At 38.3% G+C, this 11,923-nt stretch overlaps 1 protein-coding gene across 1 annotated transcript in view; it reads left to right on the top strand.

Moving 5' to 3' along the window:
- Window positions 1-546: 546 nt before the first annotated feature.
- Window positions 547-11,923, top strand: part of BANK1 (B cell scaffold protein with ankyrin repeats 1) — a gene marked incomplete at both ends in the record, with an annotated part of 155,873 nt that continues 144,496 nt past the window's right edge. The window contains 3 exons of the mRNA XM_082483055.1: window positions 547-617; window positions 10,722-10,869; window positions 11,403-11,505. Of these exons, the coding sequence (XP_082339181.1) occupies window positions 547-617; window positions 10,722-10,869; window positions 11,403-11,505 (322 nt within the window). The remainder of the gene's footprint in view (window positions 618-10,721; window positions 10,870-11,402; window positions 11,506-11,923) is intronic.

The raw sequence follows: 11,923 nt of genomic DNA, 5'->3' as shown, positions 1-11,923 counted from the left end.
CCTGTAGAGCTGGAAAGGCTCGACTCCCTCCTCATTTTCTCCCCACAGCCAAACAACTTCGACGGTCGAGGGCTTCTACCGCGTCCAAAGGCGGGGGGGGGAAGGCTTCAGAGCGGGGGCTCCCCTCACACTCCCGCCTCAGAGGCGGGCGGCGACCCTTCCCGCCGAAAGGGGAAGGAGGGGGCAGAGTATGAAAGCGGGCCGGAGCGGACGGCGAAGCCCCACGGACGGGAGGAGCCGGGGGCGGCCCCACGCTTCCGGCCCGGCGGCGATCTCAGCGGCCCGGGGCAGCGCTTTCTAGCCCCGGGGAGAACGAGCGGTTGGCAGCGATAGCGGCGCCATGCGCCCGACAGGTCGGTGAGGGCCGCGCCCGCGAGGGTGGGCGGGGGTGTGAGGGTGGGCGCACGCGCCGCGGGCGCCATGTTGTGGCCAGGGGGCGAGCGGAGGGGCAGGGGGCGCAGGCGGCGCAGGGGTGAGCCTCGTCGGCGATGAAGGGTTTATTTTTTTAGGGGCTCGGCGTGAAGGAGGGCTTTGCCGCCGGGGCGGATGCGGCAGTTTTCTCCAGTGCCGCTCGAGGGGTCTCGGGGGGCTGTTTGTGGAGGCGACGGTGGCGTATGGTGAGGTTCCTGCGGAGAAAGGGGATGTGCCGCCCCCCGGGAAAGTGCCTGCCTTTGCTTCCCCAAGTTGTCGTCCAAGTGCCATGTTGGAGAGTGGAGAAACCTACATTAGGTATTCTCTGCTTTTTCTCATGAAGCTGGGTGCTCATTGGGTGCGTAACCTGGTAAGCGTGGCTAGTCCAAAAAAACCCACATTTTTTTTCTTTTCCTATTTCAACTCGTTACCTGTTTGCATGTTTTCATGGTGAGTTATGCCAGAGTTTTATTGAGGCAGCTGTTCTTAGCACCTTAAGACAGTTTTAGATAACTTTGAAAATATTGCAAGTGGTATTCAGCGCACCTATTATCATCTTGCGGTAGATAATGTAACTTCTGGAGAGTGGGAAGTCTGGCACCAAAAAGTTAGGAAATGAAAGAATAAAAGTTGTATGAATGATGTTAGTTCTGTTCTACATGTATATCTGCTCTGGGATAGTCTTAATTGGCTAATCACATGCTGCATTATTAATTAAAAATTGGTCATCCTTTTTCAGTCTCGGCATTCAGCATGGGATCCAGCCTTAGTTTATACTGTACAGCAAAACCCTGGTAGATGTTGCACAGAAATACTTATTTCCTTATTTATGATTTCATTGGTGTTTTTCAGGTTATATCTGCGCCTCAGAACTGTTAGCATATATTTTGTTACTCCCTAAATAGTATTGGAATGTATTACCATCCCATTTACTGGTGGAAAAAAATGATGAAAAGGTAAAATGACTTATGAAGGTCACATGTGGATCGGAGGCAGTCCTGAATCTGAACCAGGAACCCCTGACTCCTGGTCCCTATGTTCATTCTTCCTTATTCTTTGCAGTCATGTTTCCTTATTCACAGAAACACAGCAGCAGTGTATTTACTGCTCCTGTTTTCTTCGTGTGCATTTGGAAGGCTCAGAAACACTGAAATCAAGCTAGTGACTGCAAAGCTGGACACTCAGTAAAGGGGAAATGGAAGATGTGAAGCCAAATGCCAGAGGTTTGGCTTGCTTGCAGCGGGGAGCTCAGCTTTACCTTTGTGACTCTTCTATTAGTCAGGACAATACAATATCCTAATTTATGAATGAGGAATCAAGAAAGAGAGATCTGAAAGCCTGACTCTGCAAAGGTGACTCAATGTGCTGGTTTACTGTTCTGGTTCACCATTTTAAATGACTACTTCAGATGTCAAGACAGGATTTTTCTCAGAGTACCTAATATTTTGTATTGCTTTATAACATCAAAGTAATCATATTAGATAATTAATTATCAAATGCAGTGTTCTAATGACCTTAGCATTGCAAGGCATCTCTACTGACTACTGTCATTATACAGATGAAAACGCTAGAGAAGAAAGGCAAAGTGACTTTCTCAGCTGTTGTGTAATAAGTTAGTTGTAGATGAAATACCAAAACTCAAAACTGCTTTGCTTTCCACCCAAGGTTGGTTGTAAAATGGATGTGGTTATTTTGCTAGTATCTAGCCTTTGTAGATAGGATTTTCTATCTAGACTCAACTTGCAGTATTGCAAGCTCCTTTAAAGAAAAAAGTTTAATAGCATTTCTAAATATGCATGTACTATCCCAGTTACTAGGCAAACAGATATTTCTAGGTGTGAACAGTCAGTTGTATCCTGATAATCACAGATGTTTGCTTAGTGATCATTTTATATAAATGACAGTATCCAATTATGCATGACCTGGGGACATCCAGTTTAAAGTTTGGCTTTTGATGAATAAAGGCAGTCAAATCCTGAGTATGCATGTGAAATTGCTGGAGTAATTGCTGAGCAAATACGTAAAAGCACCAAAGGGGAATGGCTGGTTTCCCAGCTGTGTGCAGCCAGTTCCACACATTGGCATTGGCAGGGAGACAAGCGTAGGTTCAGCCAGCAGTGAATATGCTGGCTTTCTACTTTGTCATCATTTGTCATTTTTTGATGCATTGCTCTGTGCAAGCCTCATCCACCAGGGGCCTCTGTGCATAGACTCCTCTCTTGCAGTCTTACCACAGCACCAAACCTTTCTTTCCATAGTGAAAAGGGGTCTGTTTTCTCCTGATGGGACACCATCTGTGAGGTATTGAAGTTGCTTTGGGTGGATTGCCCAAGGCTTAGTCTAGCTCAAAGCTGAAAACTGTTTGGGATGCTTGGTGAGCAAGACAGACTTGTTACTTGTCAGTACTTTGTAGGAAACTCTAACCTACATGAATGTCTTCATGCAAATTCCATTAAACGTGCGGTAGCTAATGGAGATAAAACATCCGTAATGCACGATCTTTGATGACATCTGTCTTCACTTGGGACGAGAGGCACTGACAGGATGACTTGTTGATGGCTATGCCATGTTTGAGTTACCAGTCCTCTCCACACTCACGAGCAGAAATCTCATCATTGAGATCTTCTGTTGTGTGCTCTTTATTTACAGGCTGTACCTTTCTGTGCCTCCAACTGTTTCTGGGACAGCGTTTACAAGACAGATGTTCTGTAAGGGATTCTAGCCAGTGAATATACAGAAATAATAGTTGATTTTTGTTTTTCTTGAGAATTAGGAATCGCTTGAATTTTTAGTAGCCTTAAAAATTTTTAAACTCCTTCACTTTTAAGGACAAAATTTGTCTCAGATCATGATTTGATTCAAAATCTAAGGGGTCTAGTGGTGGAGTTTTGAAGCAGATTCAGCAATAACATCATAATATGAATAATTAATATTACTACTAATAATGTGTTAGTAATTTGAGTATCAAAGAAACCAGTACTGCAAAAGCTGCTGTCATCTTGTTGCAGTCTTATTATTCTGAAGGGAAGTTCTGATTTTTTATTATTGTTGAAACATTTTGATATTTCTGCAATGAGAAACAAAAATAAAATATTCGGATATTCTGAAGCTGAAATCTGTCTTCTTAAAATGTAGAAATGGAAATCTTCACTGTGGATAAAGAAGTTATTCTGATGTGTACTCCAGGTGCAACATTTTCAGGCAAGTCTGTTGGCTAGAAACTAGAATTTCATATTTAAAAAAAATATTGTATGAGGAAAAAGAAAAATGGGTTCTATTAAGCTTTGAAACTCGAGTACCTTATAGTTAACACAAAGCTGTAATTTGTCTTCAGAAGCACTGGGCTGCTGATGCAGATTCAAAAGCTGATCCTACCAAGATGTTTTCCTTATGCTAATCCTCTCTGGTCTCCCTTCTGTCGCATGGAGTGATTACTGAAGATTGTATACAAGCGATTGACCACACACATCTGAAAAATTGTGTCACTGATTCCACAGTAAAGGTGAAAGAAAGAGCAGCTATCTCAGTTTCTGAAAAGAGCATTTGTGTCCAGGGACTGGAGAACCACAGTGTCACTGTTTTCTTGTTTGTATATCTCTTGAAGCTGGTCTTTGAGCATTTGGTTGGCTTATATACTCCTTTATTTGCTTGTAGATAATAACGAATGTGTTAACACCTCTGCATAACTCATCTCGTAAGGGTTAAGTGCCACAATGCAAACAGTGGCAGTAGCTTGTGGTATAATTCTATCTTCCTGAGAGGTCCAGTCATTTCTGGCTATCATTAAAAAAATAAAGTTGCCCCAACCTTTTGTATAAATTAAAATTAGACTATTACAACGTGAACTGTGATAAACAGCTAGGTTTTATTGAATGGAAACAAAAGTAGTATGAAGTTCAGAATGGTATATTGAATATCTAGGCATTTTGAAACTGCTGTGAAGATAAGGAGGCAGTCACAAAGATCTAAATTTTAAACTGGGATCTATTTCATGGGATAATATTGATGATTATTCAGTGTTCATTGGCTCCCTGCATAGTAAGAAAGCAAGGCTTTGTATTAAGCCACCGAATGTAACTTACGCTGTTGCAGGCCTGACAGTTAGAGCAAACTGGTCTTAAGCAGTCCCATAATTACTTTGTTTTTCAGTGTTTCTGTGAGTCTTTGTGTACAGTTAAATCAGTTAAGGCTTACACATTTGACATTGAGATAGTTCCAGCAGAGGTATAGCTGAGTTTGGAAAGCTTTCAGATCACATGCTTAACAGCTGTAAGTGACTTGAAACTTAATACAGGTATTTATAAATAGCTGCAGTTTGTGGCTATGGTTCACTGCTTCTTGTAAGCTTAGGGATGATGAGCAGTCATTTTTATTACATGATCAATGACTCTTTGTTATTGCCAAATATTAAATACTATTAAATACAAATTTACAGCAGTAAGTATAATTCATTTTAACAGTATCTTGAAATAACTTTTATGATAAATGAAAGCTTATGACATATCTATAGGAAATACAGTTACTGCCTGAGTATAGCCTACTTGGAATATCAACATTCATTGATACTCAGTTACTACTTTCATCAGAGAATGGTGTTTTACTAGTATACTGTCTGAGCATTGATTCAGAGCATTCAAACCTTGAAATACACAGTAACGTATACTGCGATTAGAAAAGGAAAGCAAACTTCCTTCTTCCTTCCTTTTTGATCATGAAGATAGTATCAGTGTACTTTAAAAATGTAAGTAAATGAGAGATGTTATTAAAAAAAAGAAAAAGCCAAGATTTTTCAAAAGTGTGTAGTGCCAAGTAGTTCCCATTATTATTAGGAGATGAGCTTTTGTGGAGATTTGAGACAGAGTTCACGGACAGAATTTCTGAAATTTCCCTATGTTTTTTATGAGCCTGTTTGTTTACTCTCCTTGACATACTTGGGACTTCTCTTCAAAATGCTTAGTAATTGCTCTTATGCTTTACCACAGGTTGAACTGTGAGTACTCACTTTTTTGAAGTAAAGTCCTGGATGGGTAATGTGGATACTGAAAATATGCAGGTCTACAATAAACCTAAATGTTAACTGATCAGCTGCATGAGAAGTTTTAGGGCAATATATTTTAACTTATGGGGAAACAAAACATTAAAAGGATAAAAATACATTTATTTATTTATGTATTTATTATGACTTGCTTGTGCTGCCTGTTTCTAAAATTGAGTTGAGCATAGTTGTTAAGAGTGGTATCTCTCTTATTTGTATGTAGAATGCTGGAAAACTATTGTTAATATTCAGACACGTGTAGAAGACACGCTTTTGTCTTCTATCAGATCAGAGGAAAAATTGTTATGAGTACACTTTATTACAGTCCCACACTGTTTTAAGCAAATAAAATGTTATTCTAGTGAGGGCAGAAAGAGTAAAGTATTCAAGGTGCTGTAATAGTGTGAAAAAAGCAAAGGGTAAGTCTTTATACAGCAATTCTTTGCTGTGCACATAGACCCAAAACTAAATCCAGGAAAAGAATATGATAGTCCTAGTGACAAAAATTCCTTTGGGTGGGATGCTGCACAGAAGGATTTTGTTCTTATTATTTGTGGTAGTTCACTGAAACTTGTGGTAGTTCACTGAAACTTGTTATGTTATCTTGGTGTTGAATGACTCACGTCAAGACTATGGTCGTATTTTAAAAAAAGAAGAAAGATAGTAAGATGTCCTAAATTAAACGGCTGGTCCAAAAATGACATAGAAAACTAGGAATGATACTCAAGATAGGAGTGTCTTAATGATACAAACCCAAGACCCTTATCTCTCTAAGTAAAACAAAATTACAGTGAAGATATCTTAGTAGTAGTAATAGTAAAATAGTAATGTTTCCTTTCAACTGAAAAAAATAATTTCAAAGCCTATTTAAATTTTTGAAGTCTTTTTGAGCATCTGTGCAGAATTTGGACACAGTGCAGGTTTGCAATGTGCAGCGCAGGGCACTTTCCTCTCCAGAGAAGCTCTTAGAGGATACTGAGATGAGAAAGAAGATGGTTTTACAAGCATATGTTCCACCTTCCCAATGGTCAATGCAGTGGTGTGGTCCTCAAAACAGATTTTAAGAGCGGTGAGCTTTTCTTGGAAATGAATATCCAGCTTTCTTGATATACTAACCCATAGTTTTATTTCTGGAACTGAAATCTATGTTTGTATCAAGCAGAGATTCATACTGCAATATTTCATTGTTATTATTGACAAATACAACGCTAACATTGGGAAATTAAAAAAGAAAAGCAAGCAAAAGAAAATGGGTGAAAAATGGTAAAACTTCATAGGTGATCTGTTGGCATTTGAAGTATTTCCTTTGCATGTGGTAAGTGTGATGTGCATGTGTTTGTGTAAAAGTGTGTGTGTTTATGTACCTAAGGATGTTCTTTAGAAAAGGAGAACGTGGATTTTCATGACAGGTGCTTCTGTTTAAGAACTAAGGATAACTCATGTAAGACTATGAAGCTGAAATGCAATACCTTTGTCCAGTTCCATGTTTTTGCGCTCTGTACCTACTGGTAAACTCACTTCAAGTGAGTCGCTGAATCTTGCAGGTTTTAATAGCTGAACAGAAGAACTGCAAATGTCTTCCCCCTGATCCACTGGAATGTTTTAGTAGATGTATCTATTACTTAATTCCTTCATCTTAGAAGAAAGCTTTTCTTCTTCTACCTCTGAAGTCCATAGCTCCTGCACATATTTCTTGTTCTTCTCTTTGCCCTTGTGAAACATGCTTTAATAGTTTCCTGATTTTGCACGAGTTTGGGGGTGAAGAATTTGGAAGGAATGAGGAGACTGCATTCTTACAAGGTTCTCCATCTTACTCTCTGTATTTAGCAAAACCTCATAAAACCACAAGGCAAACATCCATCTCATCAGCAAAGTGACTTTTATGGCTGTGTCTGGTCTTCCTGCTGAATTGTATTGCAGTTTCTGTCCAGCTCGCATTCTTGGGTTTCCTTTCTATGGAAACCAACATCAGAGGTGGGAAGGAAGAGGTTTTCACAGATGCCTGAGTTTTGCCTTGACACCAAGTTAAGGTGCAACTGAATAATGTAGCTGGATCTAGGAACTAATGCCTTATCCTAGATTCCATGCTCTAGACATACTGTATTAACCGGATAAAAGAATCTTCTTGCAAGAAATAAAGATAATGTCAGATTGAAAGATAACACTGTGCCCTCCAGCCTGACTGAGATCCTGTCAAAGGCTCTCTAATGCATTCAAGTCTTTGTGTGAGATACACGTACAGTTCAGTTCGTGCCTTAATGTATTTTACCCTCCAGGTTTCTCAGTGTTGGGGATGTGCATGTGTTCTGTCTCTCGAACAAAGCAAGCTATTTGCCTGTCAAAATGTAATGAAGTAATGATATTTTCACTCTCTATTTATCATTATACTTTCTTCCAAATAAAAAAATCCCCAAATATTACATCTTTTAGTTGTTCTTTGTGGTACAGGGGGAATGTTAACTCATAAAGAATAAATAATTCAAGTTTGTTTACTGTAGTCAATAAAAAGTGGTGGGGTTTTGTTTTGTTTTTTTTTTAATATCAGATTAGAGGTACTATTGAAATAATAAGTGTTACTTATTTTCTCATGGAACATATGAAAAATTCTAGAACCTTTTGAAAAAGAAAAATGTATGGAATAACATTTACAAATTGAGCTTTTAAGGAATTGAATAATATATATGTTAAATGTATTTTCATATAGTGCACCCTTCTATTATCATTGTCATTTATTCATGAAACGTTTACAGTTTAAATAGCTGGAAGGAAAAAATATAGCATGCCTGGAATGAATTGAACAAGGACAATTTAGAGCTATTTGAGGACTGAAAATAAAAGCCCCCATCTTAAGTAATGCTGGTGTCGTCTGTAAAAATGAAAGGCTAAATACAGTACAAGCTTCAAAGCAGTTTAACGCTAATGTGATAGTGGGCACTAAATGAAAACAAGCAGTACTTTTATCAGAAGCCACAAGTGTGGTGTTCCTCTGATTTATTAAGATTTATGTGATTGAAAAGACTTGGGGACTTGATTGTTGTTAAACTATAATATGCATGACTGAAATAGATTTTTATTTTTTTTTTTTTTAATTAACAAAACCATCCAAACAGCAAAACAGATATCCTCTGACTTCGATTAGCTTCCTTTTAAAAATAGGAAATACAGTGAGGAAACTGGTAGATACGCAGTACTCAGTATAAAATCCTTCATCACGTAGTGATTTCTCTAAGGTTTTGTTACTAAGATTTTTTTTTAAGACTTTGCAGTAGCATTCACATAATTCTGTTATGACTGATAAGCATGTAATGCTAGCCGGGAGTGTGTGCTTGAGCATATGTATGAAAAATTCTAAGAAAGTGGCCAGTGTAGTTAACAGTGTACAAGCAGACTGTGTCTACCTAGAATAACTTCTTCCTATTGTAAGTTCAGTTTAGTTGAGCATTTAAAGAGAAGCTGGCTCAATCAGATCTAAGATGTTTACAACTTTGGAGCTGACTTTAAAACAAACAAACAAGACTATTTGATCATTATTTCTCAAATGCCTTTTGTTTGCTCAAGGGAACTGAAGCAACAATCAATGTGATTTATGAGTCTCAATTTGCGTTTACTTCAAAGCAAGTTGATTAGGCCTTTAAGTAAAGCAGATAGACCACACAACATCTTTATAAGCGTCTAAATGATTTTAGCTGTGTCCAAAAGTAATTTCTAGCAGCTTAATCTTACTTTTAATATCTAAAGATAATTTACATTTCAAATTTATCTGAATCTTTTAAATAGTATTTTAAAAAGGTAGGGCTACATTACCAGACAATTTAATAAAAGATTGAATGAAATACAAGAAAAAGTCTCGATTGGAAAGGATATTCTATATTATCCAGAAAACCCAATAAAAATGCAGAAAACACACACCTTTTTTCCCCAACCACCTGTCCCTCCTCCCTCAGGATGTCTGCTACTAGAGGATTTCACTGAGTCTGCAATTGCTGTAGACTTCTTTCCTGTAAAAATGTAAGGCCAATTTCCAGCTAGTTTGTGTCAGAATAGCTCTATTTAATCAAGGAAGCCTTGTTGCTGCGCATTATCAGAGGAAATTTTGCCAGTGTTTTTAATAAAAACTTTTTAAGGTTTTCATACTTGCATTCTGCTTTTGTAACACCATAATCTTATCATCAAAACTTCCAAATTTGTTTCTCTCCCTTATCAATTCTGTTCCCTGTTCAAGATTAACCATTTTAGGGGAGGCCTAATCTAATTTGGCGTTGAATGTATGAAATGGATTCTGTAATGACTGAATTGGAGAAAAGATATTTTCTGCTTACAGGGTACATTCAGGACAGTTTCATTTTAATTTTCTTGTAGCACTCTTGCCAAGCTATTGTCAGTTGGTTTTCTTATGAGAGTTTAAAAACAGCTGTTTCATTGGCAAACTTGCAGCCTGTATTTTGACACTGAAGTTTATAGAATTCATTAAAATGGCAATCCATACTCCTGTATTTTAGCTTGCAAGTAGATAGTGTGTGCCATAAATTTTGTACTCCCGCCTGCTGTTAAGTCCATACTGTTCATTGGGGATGACATGTATAATAATCATTATTATTCATTTTGTACACCACCTCTTCTTTAAAACATGCCTTAAATAACATCATAAAAAGGCACAACTTTCCTTCGAAGCTATGACAGCTCATTCATTGGATTTAATGTGTTGGAGAGTTCTGTGAAAAGCTAGTCTTTTTTTTTCAGAAACCAAGGGTTGAACATTAACCATATTTAAGATATTCTAAAAGTCAATTATACTATTTCATTTCTCTCACCACAATTATGTCACACATGAGCATTGTGAAATTTAAATGGCCAAAATGTATATACTCTCTCCAAAACAGGCTGTTTTGCTTAGTACACTGAAAAGAGCAAAGTTTTCACACTACTCTAGCGCAAAAAAAAAAAAAAAAAAAAAAAAGGCTTGTCTGAAACAGTCCGATACTGGAGAAATGATAGTTAAGAATCTAAGTCTTCATTGAAGCAGTAGGAGTCTTTAGAGGAGTGTTTCCAAGTGAAAATGCCTCTCTTTTTATAGATTTGTGTTTCTTACTGGAAGATTGGATTAAAGAAAAGTTTCACAAGAGGTTTAAGCAACTGTCATTTTTTGAAAATAACTCTTGAACATGTTGTTTTCTTTCTGGATACTTCCATTCTTAATATATTGTTAAAGTCTTGTTCACTGAATTTTAATGTCATAGCAAACATTTAATGTAGTAAGTGTATAATTTTGTTGTAGTCCTAAAGAGCCAATTCAAGTACCTGTAAGTGCATTAAATGCTACAGGACCATGTGGCATTGCAGTCCGTACCAGCTATGAATTCATTGAAAGTGGCTATGTTCAAAAGTGTTGCTCGAGGAACCTGCGTTGGTACAAGTGTGCAGGAGTGAGTGGCAGCCCAGATGCATGCTTACGTTACTACAGTTTAGCATTGAGTGGCCGCGGCCAAGTCAGCGAGCCCTCTCAGGACTTAATTTCCCAGATGCTGTAAGGCTACTTCCGCACAGTAAATAGTGCTTCCTACAGAAGGGGATTTGTAGAGGCCAGTGGTAGGTGCTAAGGACCTGAGAGCCAGGCAGAGTACATCGAAGGGAGGTTATTTTGAACTAGCACTAGTCTGGTCCAATGGCATTAGCAGGTGGTGCACATTAGATGTGATTCTGAAGCACATGTTCTGCTTTCATTTCATATGAAAGGTATGCCATTTATGTGCTCCAGGGCGAGTTGGTAAAGTGAAGCAAAGCCTGGTAAGTGAAGACAATCAAATGATTTGTTTTAAAAGTATACTCATGATCTTAACTGAATATTAATGTTGGCTCACTGTCAGCCGTAGTTGTTGCTGCCAGTGGCAATCTTCCCCTCACATTGACTTCAGGGGCTTGGATTTATCCTATGCCTCATTTTCTCCTTTTTCAACAGAAGTGTTTAGGGAACTGCAAGGCAAAGCAGGCCAAGGAGTTGATCCAAGTGGCGAATAAAAAAATAAATTGCCAGAATGGGCATAGGCAACTGTATAGTAGAGGTATGTAGAACTGCCCCTTCTGGTAGCAGTGAGATTTTCTTGTTTTTAAGATGTTTGTGCAGTTATAGAAGTAATCTGCAGTAAATGGAGGATGGAGCATGGGTGGCATAAACTTCAGAGGAGGACATGTAAGACTGCACACTGTATTTCATATCTATATCAAACATGCAATGAGTTATTGCTGAGCAGCTGATGTGGCAGCATGTTAAACTGTGGTATCTTGAGGAGTCTTAGATTAGACACTAATAAAATACGTGTACAAAGAAGACTGTGATAGACCTATGACAACATCACCCTGTTTTATTCTAAGATTTTTCTTTTTCTGGCTATTCAAGAGGAAAGTAAAAATTTGGCTGTATGGATTTGGTCAAACAATGAGGGGCTTGATCATGTAAAAAGGAGAATGCTTCATAATTCC

Source organism: Vanellus vanellus (assembly GCF_965231255.1).
Source record: "Vanellus vanellus genome assembly, chromosome: 4".
In the NCBI taxonomy this organism is placed as follows: Eukaryota; Metazoa; Chordata; class Aves; order Charadriiformes; family Charadriidae; genus Vanellus; species Vanellus vanellus.
This window is presented reverse-complemented; position numbering and strand designations above follow the sequence as displayed.